This window comes from Mobula hypostoma, chromosome 6, assembly GCF_963921235.1.
Source record: "Mobula hypostoma chromosome 6, sMobHyp1.1, whole genome shotgun sequence".
NCBI classification, from domain to species: domain Eukaryota; kingdom Metazoa; phylum Chordata; class Chondrichthyes; order Myliobatiformes; family Myliobatidae; genus Mobula; species Mobula hypostoma.
Window position 1 is genome coordinate 27075289 of NC_086102.1, and position 19604 is coordinate 27094892.

General features: G+C 41.7%; 1 protein-coding gene and 1 long non-coding RNA gene across 4 annotated transcripts in view; one reads left to right on the forward strand and one right to left on the reverse strand.

Moving 5' to 3' along the window:
* Positions 1–279: 279 nt before the first annotated feature.
* LOC134347482 (uncharacterized) lies at positions 280–14772 on the reverse strand. Its single transcript, XR_010018171.1, has 3 exons — positions 14754–14772; positions 7134–7219; positions 280–1364 (listed from the first exon to the last, which is right to left on the reverse strand). It is a non-coding gene; the product is annotated as an uncharacterized LOC134347482 (long non-coding RNA).
* LOC134347480 (protein downstream neighbor of son homolog) overlaps positions 8195–19604 on the forward strand; it is a 33987-nt gene continuing 22577 nt past the window's right edge. For 2 of the 3 annotated variants that reach the window (XM_063049803.1, XM_063049804.1), the window contains exon 1: positions 14883–15457. In XM_063049803.1, the coding sequence (XP_062905873.1) occupies positions 15158–15457 (300 nt within the window). In that variant the 5' untranslated portion in view covers positions 14883–15157. Of the gene's footprint in view, positions 8421–8723; positions 8993–14882; positions 15458–19604 lie in introns of those variants that run through there. The other variant, XM_063049805.1, reaches the window with a different exon arrangement.

Below are 19604 nucleotides of genomic sequence, written 5' to 3' on the forward strand. Positions count from 1 at the left end.
ATCTATGTAACATCATGGTAAACCACTTTGCACCTTCTCCAATGCCTCGACATCCTTCCTATAGCGGGGTAACCAAAACTGTGCACAATAGGCCAGTTGCGGCTGAGCTACAGTTTTATAAAGCTGCAACATAACTTCCTAACTTTTAAACTCAATGCCTCAACTCATAAAGGCCAGCATGCCTTATGTGTTCTTTACCAGCCTATCAACCTGTGATCTAGACTTCGTTACAGTACAAAACCATTAACATTTTCAGCTTGAGCCCAGCAATGACCACGATGGAAAAGAAGTTCACATATTACTGGGCCTGAAATTGAATTATCTGGATTTGAGAACATTATTGAGCTTTTATAAATGACCAGTCAGTGAAGATGCTGGTAGATAGGGTCATAAAGAAAGCTTTTGGCACATTAGTCTTCATAAATCCAAGTATTGAGTACAGGAGATGGGATGTAATGTTGAAGTTCTATAAGACATTGGTGAAGCCTAATTTGGAGAATTATGTGCAGTTTAGGTCATCTACCTATAGGATAGATGTAAATAAGGTTGAAAGAGTATAGAGAAATTTTTTAAGGGTGTTGCCAGGACTGGAGGGCCTGAGTTATAAGGAAAGATTGAATAGGTTAGGACTTCATTCCTTGGAACGTAGAAGACTGAGGGGATATTTGATAAAGGTATACAAAATTGTGAGGGGCATTGATAGGGTAAATGCAAGTAGACTTTTTCCACTGAGGTTGGGTGGGACTGCAACCAGACGTCATGGGTTAAGGGTAAAAGATGAAATATTTAAGAAGAACATGAGGGGAGACTTCTTCACACAGAGGGTTGTGAGAGTGTGGAATGAGCTGCCAACACAATTGGTGATAGTGAGCTTGATTTCAACGCTTAAGAGAAGCTTGGATAAGTAAAACGTACATGGATGGAAGGGCGATGGTCCCAATGCAAGTCAATGGGAGTAGGCAGTTTAAGTGATTCAACAAAGACTAGATGGGACATAAGAACATAAGACAGAGTCTGTTTCTGTGCTGTACTTTTCTATGACTCTGAGAAAGAAAGGAATTACAGATCAGTGCAGTATATTGAAGAGAGGTGTCAACCAGTGTCAGTTGGAATGCTTGAGTTCTTCTCCAATCCATGGGCATCAGAGGACATTGACATCATTATTAAGGAAACAAACTAAATTTAATATATTTTTAGATTGTATAATTATTTATGTTCGATTAGTTGTATTATTGATGTCCTCAGTCAGAAGAGAACATTATAATAATGATTTAGCATTAATGGTTAAGGAATTTATTCAGTTTGTAATCGTCTTGGACTGCAAATCATGGGGCTGGAAATGTCATGTACTTCTGTAGCAGTATCTGTGAAGAAAAATATCCAGATCTAAGACGATAAGCAGGCAACTTGCTTATACTATTTATTTTAATTCAATTTACCTTTTCTAATAATTAGAATAAAATTCATCTCAATCAGTACCTTTCACTTAAGCCCCATAATCAGTACCTTTCACTTAAGCCCCATAACATAATCTATCAAAATAATTAGTCGCTTTTAGTTTAAGTCCCATTAACATCATCTATCAACATAATTTCTCCTATTTGTCAGAATTTCTGGATGATTTTTTTCCTGCCCTTTAATTTTCCCAGGATTACTCATTCTAAAGGGATTGTGAATGAATGACATAAAAACACAAGGATCTCAACTGCATGCTGCTTTTACCAAGATTATCTAAAAAAAACGGGGGGGGGGTGAGGTGAGAACAAGAGAGACTGCAGGTGCTGGAATCCAAAGCAATAAACGGTCCACTAGAGCAAGCATTCCCAACCTTTTTTATGCCATGGACCCCTACCATTAACGGAGGGGTCTGTGGACCCCTGTACTAGAGGAGCTCAATGGGTCAAATAGCATCTGCAGGAATAAGAAATTGTCCAACAATTCCTTTCACTCCATGAAAGCTGCTCGACCAGCTTAGTTCATCCAATGGATTATATACTTATCTAAAAATTGTTTGGGCTTAAAAAATGTCAAAGACACCTAAATCTGCCTTATCACCACTATTTTTAAATCCATGCTTAAAAGCTACTAATGCTTTTGGTCATGCCTTTAACCACTATCTACTTCATTGAGTTGGAGGTAACATTCCTCTTCTGGAAGACATTTGAAAGATTTCAATAAAAATTATTCCAAATTTACCACTCTAAAAAGGACATGAAATCTTTTCCTGTAACTTCCAATGATTAATTGAAAATCTAATTCAGACTGATATTCTCCTTTTGCTCCCCAGAATTGTTAAAATAAACACAGTATTCTCAGTAACCAGAAGCTATTCGCAGTAGAATCATTTTTGTTCTCAAAGGCAGACAGAGTAAACCAGAGAAACTTTCCAGGTCTATAGATGTGATATGTGTAGAAAATATTTCAGTTAATGGAATCCAGCAGGGCTGTGTTTTATGATCTGCATTCAGTCTGAAGAAATCCCCTGAAACAGGAACCATTAATCTAAGATGCACTAAGCTTATTCACATTATTCTATTTTTACAAAATGTTACCATTTGAAGTGAGACATGCTCAGCCATTTATAGACAAAAAGAACCTTTGCTTTTGACTTTTACCCTTGAAACAAAGCCTGAAATGAACACTAAGTCTCATAGAGTCCCAGGAAAGAATAAATCGTGCATTAAACTTCTGGCAAATCTTGGTGAAATACAAAGCCTCGTTAATATTTATTGGATTTATGCCATAGCATATAATTTAACGCTAACATAAAGAGAACTCCAAAAATAAGTTCTATATAGGGAAGTAAATTCACCTGGAATGCCCTCATTTTTGATTGGAGTACGGTGCAGACACAGTAGAAACGTTCCCATGCAAGTCCGCTGAAGAACCCAGTCTCCATAAAAGAGGGGTACTGTCTAGCGGAGTGGTCATCATGGGAGCAATTGTTGGAGTGGTCTGAGTCAGAGAGGTAAGGCTTTGGCTCAACAAGGCTTCAGCGAGAATAGGCAGAGGCAAGGTAAGTAGGTAGATTCATTCCTTATTTCTTATTTATTTTTTCTTACTTAACTCTTGATAGAATGGGGGTATGTCTACAGGGCCAGTGTTCTGTGCTGGGTGTCAGATGTGGGATTTCAGGGAGACTTCCAGACTCCCCAATGGCCACATCTGCACCAGGTGCATCAAGGTGCAGCTCCTTAGAGACTGTGTTAAGGAACTGCAGCTGCAGCTCGATGACCTTCGGTTTGTTAGGGAAAGAGAAGAGATGATAGACACACGCTACAGGAAGGTAGTCACCCCAAGGCTACAGGAGACAGATAAACTGGTGACCGACAGGAGAGGGAAGGGGGAATGTCTGATAGTGGAGAGCATCCCTGTGGCCGTCCCCTTCAACAATAAGTATTCCATTTTGAGTACCGTTGGGGGCAATGACCTACCTGGGGGAAGCAACATCGGCCGTGCCTCTGGCACTGAGTCTGGCCCTGTGGCTCGGAAGGGTAGGGAACTGAAGAGGATGGCAGCATTGATAGGGGACTCTATAGTCAGGGGGACAGATAGGCGATTCTGTGGACATGTAAAAGAAACACGGATGGTAGTTTGGCCTGAAAACAGAATACAGGGAGTAAGGAAGGTAACTGAGAAGCAGAACCTCAAGAGTAGTAATCTCGGGATTCTTACCTGGGCCACACGACAGTGAGGATAGGAATAGAATGAGGTGGCAGATAAATGTGTGGCTGAAGAATTGGAGCAGGGGGCAGGAATTCACATTTCTGGATAATTGGGATCTCTTCTGGGGCAGGTGTGACCTGTACAAAAGGAATGGGTTGCACTTGAATCCGACAGGGACCAATATTCTTGCAGGCAGGTTTACTGTTGGGAGTGGTTTAAACTAACATGGCAGGGGGATGGGAACCAGTTTGATAGAGCTGAGGATGAGCCAGCAGGTTTACAAGTAGATGATAGGTGTAACATGAACGTAAAGAAGGACAAGCCGATGACTGGGTACAAATGCAGACAGAGCAAAGAGTTTAACTGTACCACAGGGGTAAGATTCAAAAGGGCAAAGAATGCAGGACTGAAGGTGCTGTATTTAAATGCACGTAGCCTTCAGAATAAGGTGGACGAACTCATGGCGCAATTAGAGATTGGTTGGTATAAAGTTGTGGACATCACTGAGTCATGGATGTAAGAAGGCCATAGTTGGGAGCTTAACATCTGACGATATACTTTATATCGAAAGGACAGGCAGAAAGGCATAGGCAATGGTGTGATTCTGTTGGTAAGAGATGGAATTACATCTTTAGAAAGAGGTAACTTAGGGTCAGAGAATGTTGAATCTTTGTGGGTGGAGTTGAGAAAATGCGAGGGTAAAAAAAACATTGTGGGAATCATATATAGGCCTCCAAATAGTAGCCAAGGCGTGGGGTTGAGGTTACAAAGGGAGCTGGAAAAAGCATGTAATAAGGGAAATGTCACAATTGTAATGGGGGACTTTGAAATGCAAGGGGATTGGGAAAATCAGGTTGGTGTCAGATTGTTAAAGAGGGAATTTGTTGAATGCTACTAGATGGCTTTTTAGAGCAGATTGTGCTTGAGTCAACTAGGAGAAAGGCTATCTTAGATTGGATATTGTGCAAAAACCCAGATCTTATTAGGAAGCTTATGTAAAGGAACCCTTAGGAGGCACTGATCATAATGTGATTGAATTCATACTGCAATTTGAGAGGGCGAAGCATTAGTCACATGTGTCATTATCGCAATGGAATAAAGGGAATTACAGAGACATGAGAGAGGATCTTGCCCAAGTGGATTGGAAGAGGATACTGGTGGGGATGACGGCAGAGCAGAGATGACTGAAGTTTCTGTGAATAGTTCACAAGATGGAGGTAGATATGTCCCACAGAAGAAGTTTTCATATGGCAGGGGTAGGCAACCGTGACTAACAAGGAAAGTTAAGTACTGCATAAAAGCCTAGGAAAGGGCATATAAAAGTAGCAGAAGTGAGTGGGAAGTTGGATGATTGGGAATCTTTTAAAATCCAACAAAATGCAACTATAAAAATGCTGTAAGAAGGGAAAAGATGAAATATGAGGGCAAACTACCAATAATATAAAGCAGGATACTAAAAGTTTTTTCAGTTATATAAAGAGTAAAAGGGAGGTGAGAGTTGATTTTGGACCACTGGAAAATGATGCTGGTGAGGTAGTAATGGGGGACAAAGAAATGGCAGACGAACTTAATGGGTATTTGCATCTGTCTTCACCGTGGAAGACACTAGCTGTGTGCCAGAAGTCCGTGAATGTCAGGGACCAGGAGTGCCATTGCTATTACAAAGGAAAACATGCTAGGCAAACTCAAAGGTCTTAAGGTAGCTAAGCCACCTGGGCCAGATGGACTACATCTCAGAGTCCTGACAGAGGGTGCTGAAGAGATTACAGATGCATTGGTCATGATTTTTCAAGAATCCCTTGATTCTGGCATAGTCCCAGAAGACTGGAAAATTGCAGATGTCAGCCCACTGTTTAAGAAGGGAGGAAGGTAAAGGAAAGGAAATTATAGGCCAGTTAGCCTAACCTCAGCAGTTGGGAAAGTGTTGGAGTCTATTATTAGGGATGAGTTTTCAAGCTGTTTGGAGACTGATGATAAAATATGTCAAGTCAGCATGGTTTTTGTAAAGGGAAATCTTGCCAGATAAAATTTTTAGAGTTCTTTGAGGAAATAACAAGCAGGGTGAACAAAGGAGAGGCAGTGGATGTCATTTATTTGGATATTCAGAAGTCATTTGATAAGGTGCCACACAAGGCTGCTTAACAAGATGAAATTCTATGACATTACAAGAAATATATTGGCATGGATAGAGGAATGACAGGCAGGAGGCAGTGAATGGGAATAAAGGGGGCCTTTTCTGGTTGGCTGCCAGTGACTAGTGGTGTTTTTCATGGATCAGTATTGGGACCACTACTTTTCACATCATTTATCAATGATTTGGATAATGGAATTGACAGTTTTGTAGCAAAGTTTGTGGATAATACGAAGATAGTCGGAAAGGTAGGTAGTGCTGAGGAAGCAATGTGATTACAGCAGCACTTAAACAAATTGGAAGAATGGGCAAAAAAGTAGCAGAGGGAATGCAGTGTTCAGAAATGTATGATAATGCACTTGGTAAAAGGAACAATGGTGTGGACTATTATCTAAATGGGAAGTAGGTTCAAACATCAAACGTGCAGAGGGACTTAGGAGGACTCACGCAAAACTCCCAGAAGGTTAATTTGAAGGTTGAGTCTGTGGTAAAGAAGGCAAATGCAATGTTGGCATTTATTTCAAAGGAAATGGAATATAAAGGCAAGGAGATAATGCTGAGGCTTTATAAGACATGAGTCAGGCCGCACTTGGCATGTTGTCAAAAGTTTTGGGCCCCATATCTCAGAAAGGATGTGTTGTCATTGGAGAAAGTCCAGAGGAGGTTCACAAGGATGATTACGAGAATGAAGGGCTTAACATACGCGAAGCATTTGCCAGCTTTAGGCCCGTACTCACTGAAACTTAGAAGAATGCAGAGGAATCGCATTGAAAGCTACAGAATGTTGAAAGGGCTAGATAGGGTGGATGTGGAGAGGATGTTTCCTCTGGTGGGGATATCCAGAAATAGAGGGCACAGCCTCATTGTTGAGGGGTGACCTTTTAAAACAGAGGTAAGGAGGAATTTTTTTAGCCAGAGAGTAGTGAATCTGTGGAATGCTCTGCCACAGATTGCGGGTGGAGGCCAAGACCATGGATATATTTAAGGCGGAAGTTGATAGATTCTTGACAGGTCAGTACATCAAAGGGTATGGCGAGAGGGCAGGCGTATGGAGCTGTGAAGGATCCAGGATCAGCCATGATGGAATGGCGAAGCAGGCTCAATGGACTTAACGGCCTAATTCTGCCCCTATGTCTTATGTACTTATTTCAATGCTTTGTCATACACAGGGATCCAAGTAGCAGATTTACCAGGACATTGCATTAAAAACAATAATCTTTTTTAAATTAGTTTCAGATTGCATTCCATCACCTAATCTTCCAAGGCAATAATATTAATATTTTGAGCCAAAGGCAGGAAATTATTGAAGCATGAGAAAACCCTGGAATTAACTCACCTATAGTACCTTAAAGAAAATGGAGAAGACTTCCAAGCAATGTCATCCAATGACAAATGCAACTCAGGGAAATCCAAGGATTAAACCTATGTTCAACAGAGCAGAACATTTGTCTTGCAATGCATTGTGCTGATTCAAAGGTTACTGAAATGGAAATAAATTTATTTATTTTAAAAGTGCTGTCTATCACTAATTAATTAATCAGGCTACTTAAAACCTTCAGTGCAACTTAGAATAATATACAAATATAAGTTCTTCTGGTTATTTATTTCATTTAATTTTAAAATCACAGAATTGTACAATACTGGAAGCCATGGTCCATTTTATTTATATCAATAAAATTGATTTTATTATCCTATGCACAAGTATATGTACGCACCAATGTAATGAAAAGCTTAGTTGCAGAAGCATTCACAAGAAAAACATAAATAAAACACAGTTTTACAGGAAAGCACACTTAGAACAAAAATGTAGTTTATTTTAGTGCAAAGTGGTCAAAGTGTTCATGACATTGCTAAGCTCTATTATAATTATTTTTCATAATATATATAACTTATTTTCTTGACAGGTAGGAACTTAGGAGTATTGTTTTATTTTATAAAGTTCCAGGATGGCCTATACTGTTTGGAGCTCTCCAATGAGTTCTAAGTTAATCGGCAGTGATAGTCAATACCTTTGCTCCTCTTGCTTCTTGTGCTGCTGCCCAGTTGGTGGTAGCCACCTCCCAACAGAAGTTCACAAGTCTGAATACACACTCAGGGATGTACAGTGTGCAGCTACAAAAAGCTTTGCCTTATTATATCTTTTTGGGATCTGTTTATCGATTACAGCTCGATGTTCAACACCATTATCCCCTCAGTACTCATCAACAAGCTTCAAAACCTGCACCTCTGCACTTCTTTTTGCAATTGTATTTCTGACTTCCTCACTGGGAGGCCAAAGTCTGTACAGATTGGTGATAACACCTCCTCCTCACTGACAATCAACAGAGTCACACCTCAAGGATATGTGCATAGTCCAATGCTCTACTATCTCAGGATTCATGACTGTGCGGCTAAGCACAGACATATACATGGCATTTAGAAATTCGCCAATGACACAACTGTTGTTGGCAGAATCTCTGATGGCTACGAGGTGACATACAGAAGCAAAATACATACGCTGTTCTTGCGGTATTACAACAACTTTGTACTCACTTTCAGAAAGACCAAGGAAATGATTGTGGAATTCAGGAAAAAGTCAGGAGGACAAACATTAATCCACATTGAGGGGCCAGTGGTGGAAAGGGTGAGCAGTTTCAAGTCAAAGACTCAGAAGATCTATCACATTGAAGTAATCATGACGAAGTATAGGGGCTATACTTCATAAGGCTTTTGAAAAGATTTAGTATGTCATCAGAGGCTCTAAAAAATTTTAGACGTATGGTGGAAAGCATTCTGACAGGTTGTATTGTTGCATGGAGGAGCCAATATAAGGATAAGATTTGGAGTTGGAGGCGAAGTTACAATGGCACTCAAGGGAGACTCCTTCATATTCATCCACGAAAACAGCTTAATTTCTACCTTTGATGTCTCTTTTTCTCCTTTTCAGGGTGGATGGGGTTCTGTTGAAGACCCTGACCTGGAGTTACACTCAGAATTCAGTTCTTTGCTGTGGTGGGACCAGCTCCCGGGGGCTCATGGCTGGCTGCTTTTTGATATCCCAAGGACGAGGCCTAGAAGACGAGTGCACCTTCAGGGTTCCGATATCTAGCAGCCCTCTGGACGGGCTGATTCAATGCCACTGCCACCAAATGAAGCGTCGTGGGAGAAAACAGAACATTGGGAATGGCAGATCGGCTGTCAGAGGACCTGTGTTCGGTGAGTCACACTCTCTCTCTCGTTGGTGGGAGAAAGCGTTGCCGATTCTGCAGGTGGAGAATTTGGGGAAAGAATGTAGTGGAACTGAATTTTAACACCTAAAATCACCAAGTTGTTTTGTTATGTCTCCCTTCTCACTGTGAAAAAGGATACCTCTTTTTCCCTTCACTGCGGAGAGAGGGAGAGTCTGCGGCATATCAAATTATCAGGTGAACGATTAGTTTTAGTTGTACTGCAGATCATGGTACAAAGCCTTATTGGGGGCTTTGCTATTGTATGCTTGGTAGGTGGAGAGTGCTGATGCTTTTTTGTGAAAGTGGGTGGGGGTGTGGGAGGGTTATTGCTGCTGCCTGTGTATGGGAGGGGGAGTGGGGGAAGATTTGGGATTCTAACCGTTTTAACTATCACTCATTCTTTGGGGCACTCTTCTGATTTCATGGATGTCTGCGAAGAACGAACATTTCAGGATGTGTATTGCTTACATTTCTCTGATATTAAGTGGAACTATTAGAAACATAGAAAATAGGTGCAGGAGTAGGCCATTCAGCCCTTCCAGCCTGCACCGCCATTCAGTATGATCATGGCTGATCATCCAACGCAGAACCCTGTACCTGCCTTCTCTCCATGACCCCTGATCCCTTTAGCCACAAGGGCCATATCTAACTTCCTCTAATGAACCAATGAACTGGCCTCAACTGTTTCCTGTGGAGAGAATTCCACAGATTGAACTATTGTAAAAGGCTTCAAAGGGTTGTAGATTCCACTAGCTCCATCATGGTCACAAGCCTCCCCACCATTGAGGACATCGTCAAAAGGCAGTGCCTCAAGAAGATGGCATCCATCATTAAGGACCCTCACCACCAGGGACATGTCCTCATTTTTATTACTACTATCAGAGAGGAGGTAGAGGAACCTGAAGACCCACACGCAACATTTTAAGAACAGCTTCTTTCCCTCTGCCATCAGATTTCTGAATGTTCCACGAACACTGCTTTGCTATTTCTCTTTTGCACTATATTTTTAAAAATATTTTTTATAGTGCAGAATGGAAATAACATCTCCATCTTGCTGATAATCAACACTGGCAGACCTCAAGGATGTGTTCTTAGCTCACTGCTCTACTCTCTCTACACTCATGACTGTGTGGCCAGGTACAGCTCTAGTGCCATCTATAAACTTGCTGATGACGTAACTATTGTTGGCAGAATTTTAGATGGTGACAGGAAGACGTACACGAAGGAGACAGATTAGCTAGTTGAGTGGTTTTGCAGTAACAACCTTGCTTTCCACATCAGGAAGACCAAAAAATCAATTGTGGACTTCAGAAAGGGTAGGATGAGGGAACACACACCAGTCCTCATTGAGGGATCTGAAATGCAAAGGGTGAGTAATTTCAAGTTCCTAGGTGTCAGTATCTCTGAGGATCTAGCCTGGGCCTGGCATATCGAAGCAGTTACAAAGAAGGCATAACAGCGGCTATATTTCATTAGGAAGTTGAGGAGATTTGTTATGTCATGAAAGACATAACTGGCTGTATCGTCCTTTGGTATGGGAGGGGGTGCACTGCACTGGATCGTAATAAGCCTCAGTAAACTCAGTCAGCTCCATCATGGACACTAGCCTCCCCAGCATCCAGGACATCTTCAAGGAGCGATGCTTTAAAAAGGCGGCATCAATCATTAAGGACCCCCATTATCTAGGACATGCCTTCTTCTCATTGCTATTATTAGGGAAGAGGTAAAGGGACCTGAAGGCACACACTCAACAATTCAGGAATACCTCCTTCCCCTCTGCATTGACATTGAACCCATGAACACCACCTCACTACTTTTCTTTCTCTTTTTGCACTACTTATTTAATTTAACTTTCTTTATATATATATATTACTGCGATATATATTACAGTAAGAATTACACCACAAATGTCCTTTCAAGGTATGCAAAACATGAGAGTACTGATGAAGGATCTTGGCCCAAAACATTGACTGTTTATTCATTTCGATAGATGCTGCCTGACTTACTGAGTTCCTCCAGAATTTTGTCTGTGTTACTGTGAATTTCCAGCATATGCAGGATCTCTTGTGCTAAGCAAAAATTACTTCCCTTTGAAAAGGAAATAAATCCATGCAATCACACTACCTACGCACTCCTTACTTAATAAACACTTTCACCATGATCTATGCTTGATATATCGAAAGATTCAAGCCTCTAGTAATTTCAGTGAATTATTCTCATAGGTAGATGTCATAAACATATGGTTTTATACCTTAGGTACGTTAAACATCTTAGTGAAATCTACAGGGCTCTGGTGCTACGTCATATCGAATATTGTGCAAAATACTTTGCCTCTATATAAGGAAGGATATACTTGTGACAAATGAAATACAACCAGTTATCTCTTATTTTTAGGATGAAAAGATTATCTTTTGTGGAGAAATTAAGTAGATTGTGTCTATATTCCCTAGACTTTGGAAGAATTAGAGGTGAGAACAATAAAACAGAACTCTAATGGGACAAAACAGGGTAGCTACAGACCTGATGTTTCCCCTGACTATTGAGTGACAAAATGGCAGGATCTCAAAATAAGGAAACCATTCAGGATTGAAACAAGTCAACAACTAGTGAAACTTTGGAAATGTCTATTGAGAATAACTGTGGGACTTAGTTGCTGGGTTTATTTAAATAGAAATAGAAAACTTTTATTTGTTAATCAATGGATACAGAGTTAGAACATGAATGTGATGCTAAGGTAGAAGGTCAGCCATAATCTTAATGGCTGTACATGGGCACAGAGTCGAATTGTCTAACTCCTCTTATTTCTAAAGCTCTTTGTAGCATCATCATAAATATCTCCAAAACTTTAAATACATTTTATTATGTATTTGGTGTCACAGTCCTCTTGGTCTCAGTAACTCATCCTACATCATCCACATAAAGTTTAAGAGTCTATTAGAGGCTTAACAACATCTACAACAGTTACAATTATGTTTTAGTAATGATGTATTATGACCTGAAATGCTGCAATTTTCTAACCATCATTTTCCAAATTGTCACCAGCCTCAACTCTGAGAGACTGTCCTGCCATAGTCTAGATACACCATGACATGCTATGATTAATAACTCAATGTCTTCCATAACTTAATTTGGAGGATCTTCAGGGATTTGGAACTGCCTCTGTTTTGCAATGATAACAAGTTTCAAATTAATCAACTGAATATGTGCTTTGAAAGTTAAAACTAAACAGGAGGTGTTTGAATTCTAAAATAAATTAGACAGTACTCGAGAGCCATACAACATCAGTTGAGTGAGAAACAGAGTTACACTCACAACACGCTGGAGAAACTCAGCAGGTCGGGCAGCATCCGTGGAAACGATCTGTCAACGTTTCGGGCTGGAACCCTTCATCAGGATTGAAGAGGGAAGGGGCAGAGGCCCTATAAGGAAGGTGGGGGGAGGGTGGGAAGGAGAAGGCTGGTAGGTTCCAGGTGAAAAACCAGTAAGGGGAAAGATAAAGGGGTGGGGGAGGGGAAGCAGGGAGGTGATAGGCAGGAAAGGTGAAGAAGGAATAGGGGAAAGCACAATGAGTAGTAGAAGGAGGCGGAACCATGAGGGAGGTGATAGGCAGCTGGGGGAGGGTGCAGAGTGAAATAGGGATGCGGGAAGGGAGGGGGAGGGAATTACCGGAAATTGGAGAATTCTATGTTCATACCAAGGGGCTGGAGACTACCGAGACGGTATATGAGGTGTTGCTCCTCCAACCTAAGTTTAGCCTCATCATGGCAGTAGAGGAGGCCATGTATGGACATATCCAAATGGGAATGGGAAGCAGAGTTGAAGTGGGTGGCAACCGGGAGATCCTGTCTGTTGTGGCGGACGGAGCGGAGGTGCTCGATGAAGCTGTCCCCCAATCTGCGTTGGGTTTCACCGATGTAGAGGAGGCTGCACCGGGAACACCGGAGGCAATAGATGACCCCAACAGACTCACAAGTGAAGTGTTGCCTCACCTGGAAGGACTGTTTGGGGCCCTGAAGGGTGGCAAGAGAGGAGGTGTAGGGACAGGTGTAGCACCTATGCTTACAGGGATAAGTGCCGGGTGGGAGATCCGTGGGGAGGGACGTGTGGATCAGGGAGTCGCGGAGGGACCACTCCCTGTGGAAAGCAGAGAGGGATGGAGAGGGAAAGATGTGCTTCGTGGTGGGGTCCTGTTGACGGTGGCGGAAGTTCCGGAGGATAATGTGCTGGATCCGGAAGCTGGTGGGATGGTAGGTGAGGACAAGGGGAACTCTGTCCCTGTTGTGGTGGCGGAAGGATGGGGTGAGGGCTGAGGTGCGGGAAACCGAGGAGATGCGGGTGAGGGCAATATTGATGACAGAGTTACAGTTTCATCAGTACCAGGAAAAGATGAGATACAAGTATGCATTAAATTGCAGGGGAAGTGACATAAGACATTCAGCCCATCGAGTCTGCTCCACCAGTCCATCATGGCTAATTTATTATCCCTCTCAACCCCATTCTTCTTATTTCTTCCCATAACCTTTTACACCCTGAATTATCAAGAACCTATCAACCTCCCTTTTAAATATACCTAACGACTGGACCTCCACAACAGTCTGGGGCAATGAATTCCATAGATTCACTGTCCCCTGGCTATATAAGTTCCTCCTCATTTCTATTCTAAAGGGATGTCCTTATATTCTGAGGCAATACCCTCTGGTTCCCACTATAGGAAACAACCTCTCCACATCCAGTCCATCTAGGCCTTTCAATACTCGGTAAATTATAATGAAATCCCACCTCATTCTTCTAAACTGCAGGGAGCACTGGCCTAGAGCCATCAAACACTCCTTATACATTAACCCTTTAATTCACAGAATCACTCTTGTGACACTCCTCCAGATCTTACTCAATGCCAGCACAACCTTTCTTAGATAAGAGATAAGAAGTAGAGGTGATTGGAGGGATCAAACAGAATATCTGCAATTAGAGATGGCTAATTAGTATTCCCATCACATGGTGCTAGTTTAGATGGGAATCTTGATCTGTAAGTATCAGTAGGCAATTTTCCCTCTAGGGTGTGCGTGAACATGCGAGCACGCATCTTTTTCTACTGGCACACAAAGGAATTGAAACTATGCACAGAAGGTTGTCACTCTCCACCTCGTTGGCATATTAACTGTATTTCACAATCGAACACAATCACATTTTCCTTTCCAGTTTCTGATGCGGGTGGTGTTAACAATGTGGAGTTCATGATGATTTGTCTGCAGATTTTAGAACTGGCTTATTCATAATCTTTATTGAAGAAATTATTCAGTGCGCACATGCTGTTGTTATTGGGCAAAAAAATTGCACAGCACAAGATTTTTGCACACACCAGTCATTACAAATTAGAGGGAACATAGTCCGTAGGGTCAAAGGGCCTGTATGCTATATATCTCTGAAAGACTGTGACATAAATAGCGATGTACAAGCTGAGAAGGGGTGGTGTGGTGAGGGGAGACTTAGCTAATTTGAAAACTAGGGGGAGACAGTTACGTAAATAGAAGGCCTCATTTTCAATGGCCTCCTCCTGTTTCTTTTGTGTTCCCACGAAAGTTTTAATCGAAGAGTGTGACACTGGAATTCATAGTCCGTATAGACTCTGCACACATCTCTCTACTTTGGCCCTGCAGCGTGTACAGTGGCATCTACCCTCACAGGATGCTACAGGGACTATGCGACCCGCCCACACGTTCAGGCCACCCCTTTCCCATCTCACTTACTAGACAGAGCTGGTTCGACCGTCCGCTGAGGTTGGGGATGGCAGTGCGCATGTGCGGACCCCGCCCACAGGATGCGCCTCCTTTACGGCGCATGCGCACTAACTTGGCGCGAAGCGTTCAAATCGGAACTCCCGCGAAACCTGTAAGTTTTCTTCCAGCTCGCATGTGTGGTGTTTAACTGAGAGACAGAGCAAGAGCTAAAGTTTAGTTTTGAATTAATAAAAGGAATAGGAAGGGATCGTTTTAAGTTTAGTCTCCTTAAAGCTCCCAAAACAGCGATAAAAGTCCCACGAAACGAGTTAATTAATAATTATTAAATAACTCCTGGCTAAGACGCCGGAAAACTGCCGGTCGTTTCATCTGTCGGGGCGTGGAGCTGAAACCGTCCATTTGGTGGCTGTACAATGTCGGTTGAGCAAGTAGCCGGCTACTCGCCCAGCTTTAAGAAGCCAGCGGAAATTCTGAGGCTGCGGAGAAAGCGGACTCGCGGCGCGGCCGGTAGGCTTCCCTCGGAGGAGCTGCCGCCAGCCTCCTCTGATCAGAAGGCGGAGACCGACGGCCCCGGCCACCAGCAGCAGAGCAAGAAGTGCCGGAGGAACCCGTTCGCCAACATCGCCAATACCCGTGGGCTGCCTGCCGAGAGTCCGGGCCCCGAGAGCGGACGGCCTGCCGAGGAGACGGTGCTGAGCAAAGGGGTTCCTCAGGTACACCTTTCAAACCTTTGGCGATGTCACACAACGATTTCCCTCTTTACCTCTACATTTCCAGACAGATATACAGTATCAGCGCAACACACAGGAAGAGTTAAACTAAAGTCAAAGTGCTGGAAATCTGAAATGTCATGAAGCATCTCTGGGAAGATGGGGTTAATACTTAAGGATTCCATCTTAAGCATTAACCCCGTTTCTCTTTCCACTGCCGAGTGTTTTCAGCATTTTTGTTTTATTTCAATCTTCCAGCAATTTTCTATTATTTTCATTTTTTGATGAAAATAATAAAAGTCAGAAATATACTCGAGTACTTCTCCAGGGGATGTGCCATTTTTTTGGATTTATTTCATGTAAAGGGGGGGGGAATTAAGCGCGGTGGTGATATCCATGAAACCCCAATCACTTAAAGTGATTGTATTTGTGGGAGTTTAGCGTGTACTTTCCTCATCCTTTCTACATTATTGCAGTGACTGCACTTCAAAATACAGTTTGGCAGGAAGGGGCTTTGAGATGTGTTGAAAGAGGCCTGAGAGGTTCCCTATAAATAAAAGGCCAGTACACGTCGGAAACCTAAATTTTAAAACAAAATTCAGGTAGGATCAATGGAAGGAGTAATAGATATTTAAGTTTAGTGCATTTATTTTTTTCAATCTCAAAGAGCTATAACATCTTGCCACCCCTTTTAGTAACTGCCAAAGTATTTTGCAGCTAATAAAATAATTAAAGCAATAGAGATATACAGCACTGAAATGGGCCTTTCAGCATCTTGAGTCTATTTACACTAACCACCCATTTGTATTAATCCCATTTTAAAATTATTATTTTACTTGGCATTTTCAGATTGTAAAATGTGTTTGCCTATCTGGTAAAAGCTTGTCAAATGGAATGTTTACAATAAGACTTGAAAGTTGCTGGAAAACTGATGTTTTGAAAGGTGCAAGGCAGCTAATAAAGCACTTCAAATTAAAAATTAACTTGAATGGTAAATGGTTTAGATCAGAGTGATACACTGAAGTTCAGAATCATACTTATCTGATATAACCAAGACTGTTACCAGACCAAGTCTGAAACAGACAAATTAAAAAAAAACATTAATACAATAGTCTTGGATGATCATAGCCTGTTCAAAAGACCATAAGATATGGAGTATAAATAGACCCCTCAGAGCCAATCTCCTACTTTCTCCCCATAACCCTTCATGCCTGACTAATCAAGAATCTATCAACCTCTGCCTTAAATATACCCAACGAATTGGCCTCCACAGCCACCTGTGGCATGGATTTACCACTCTGATTAAAGAAATTCCTCCTCATCTATTCTAAATGGACATTGCTCTATTCTGATGCTGTGTCCTCTGGTCGTAGATTTTAATAGGTGGATTGAGGGTGGAAACTCTGAACTGTTGGATTTTCCAGTTGCAGTCATGGTGATTAATACAAGAGAGATTTTTAAGATGGGGAATAATCAAAAGAGCATAGTTGAAGCAGTACAGATATTTTGGAACATTGTAGGGCTTAAAGAAATGGGTAGGGAAAGTGAGACCACAGAACTTTATGAAATCAATGCTACTGAAAATCTTGAACAACATACACAAAATGCTGAGGAAACTCAGCAAGTCAGGCAGCATTGATGGAAGGGAATAAACAGTGGATATTTCAGGCCGAGACCTTAATCAGGACTGGAAAGGAAGAGGAGAGAAGTCAGAATAAGGAGGTGGTAGAAGGGGAGGGAATGCAACCTGACAGGTGAGACCAGGTGAGGGGATGAAGTAAGAATCTGAGGGGAGATGGGTAGAATAAAGTACTGAAGAGGAAGGCATCTAATAGCAGAGGACAGAGGTGCCAACATTACTTATTTATAACCAGAGATCATTGTAGGTGCGTAAGCATAAAATTAACAGACCAATTGCATTTCCTGTATGTGGTCTACTTAACTTCAAAAGTACTTTAATAGAACATAGAAAACCTACAGCACAATACAGGTCCTTCGGCCCACAAAGATGTTCCGAATTTGTCCTTACCTTAGAAATTACCTAGGGTTACCCATAGCCCTGTATTTTTCTGAGCTACATGCACCTATCCAGGAGTCTCTTAAACGACTCTATTGTATCCGCCTCAACCACTGTCGCCGGCAGCCCATTCCACGCACTCACCAATCTGCGGAAAAAATACTTACCCCTGACATCTCCTCTGTACCTACCTCCAAGCACCTTAAAACTGTGCCCTCTCGTGCTAGCCATTTCAGCCCTGGGAAAAAATATCTTTTAAATAAATGGAAATTATTCAAATGAGAAATACTCAGCAGTTCCAGTAGCAACCTCTGTGAAAGAAGTGGTAAATATTTTAGGTTAAAGGCTTATGAAATGTAACAAGACATCCTTGCAGGTAGAGGTATCAGTGTACAAGTAGTAAAGAAATTGTGACCAGTTAAACTGCTTTTAGTGGTATTAGTTAAAGGATAAATATTGGTCAGTTTGCCTATTGCTACAGTAGGTCTACGGCAGATACAATCTCAAATGGCTCTTCGCACAGCTGAAGATTACCTGGACAATACAAACACCTATGTCAAGAGCTGTTTGTTGACTATAGCTCAGCGTTTAACACCATCATTCCCACAGTCCTGATTCATAGGCTACAGAATCTGGGCCTCTGTACCTCGCTCAGCAATTGGATCCTTAACTTCCTAACCAGAAGACCATAATCTGTGTGGATTGATAATGATATCTCCTCACTGACGCACTTTGGGGTGTGTGCTTAGCTCACTTCTCTACTCCTTCTATACCCATGACGGTGCAGCTAGGTATAGCTCAAACACCATCTATAAATTTGCCGATGATGCAACCATTGTTGGTAGAATCTCAGATAGAGATGAGAGGATGTACAGGAGTGAGATATACCAGATAGTTGAGTGGTGTCGCAGCAGCAACCTTGCATTCAATGTCAGTAAGACCAAAGAGCTGATTGTGGACTTCAACAAGGGTAAGACAAGGGAATACAAACCAATACTCATAGTGGGATCAGAAGAGCAATTTCAAGTTCCTGGGTGTCAAGATCTCTGAGGATCTAACCTGGTCCCAACATATTGATGCAGCTATTAAGAAGGCAAGACAGCAGCTATATTTCATTATGAGTTTGAAGAGATTTGGTTTGTCAACTGAAACACTCAAACTTCTATAGATGCACTGTAGAGAGCATTCTGACAGGCTGCATCACTGTCTGGTATGGGGGGGTGGGGTGCTACTGCACAGGACCGAAAAAAACCTACAGAAAGTTGTAAAATTAGTCAACTCCATCTTGGGAACTAGCCTCTGTAGTACCCAAGACATCTTCAAGGAGCAGTGCCTCAGAAAGGCAGCATCCATTATTAAGGACACCTGTCAACCAGCACACGCCTCCTTATTGTTATCGTCAGGAAGGAAGTACAGGATCCTAAAGGCACACTCTGAACGATTCTGTAACAGCTTCTTCCCCTCTGCCATCTGATTCCTAAATGGACATTGAAGCTAAGCCATTAATACTACTTCACTTTTTCAATAAATATTATTTCTGTTTTGCAATATTTTAATCAATATTTAATATACATATATTCTTACTGTAGTTGATTATTTATTTTCTTTCTATATTAACATATAATGCATTATACTGCTAAGTTAAAAAAAAATTCATGACACATGCCAGTGATAATAAACCTGATTCTGATGTTACCCTTCCCTTAGAAATTTTGCCATAAGATTTTGTTATATCCACCTGTAAATGAAGACATTTTAACATCTTGAATGAAGGATATTTCTGTGGTTTAAAATTAACTAATTTGGAATAACAGCCTGAATTGTGTGCCCAAGGAGCAATGAATTCATTGCTTTGATTTGCCAATATACACCCATTCTTCTATTTGAACAATATTTAGCGATACAGCATGGAGTAGGCCCTTCAAGCCGCTCTGCCCCTGCAACCCCACACCCCAAGTAACCCTTAACCTATTCATAGGACAATTTACAATGATCAATTAATCTGCCACGTATGTCTTTGGATTGGGATGAAACCAGAGCACCTGGTGAAAACCTGTGCATTCCACAGGAAGGATATACAAAGTCCTTACAGAACTCTGGAACACACCCAGATGTAATAGTGTCACACGAATC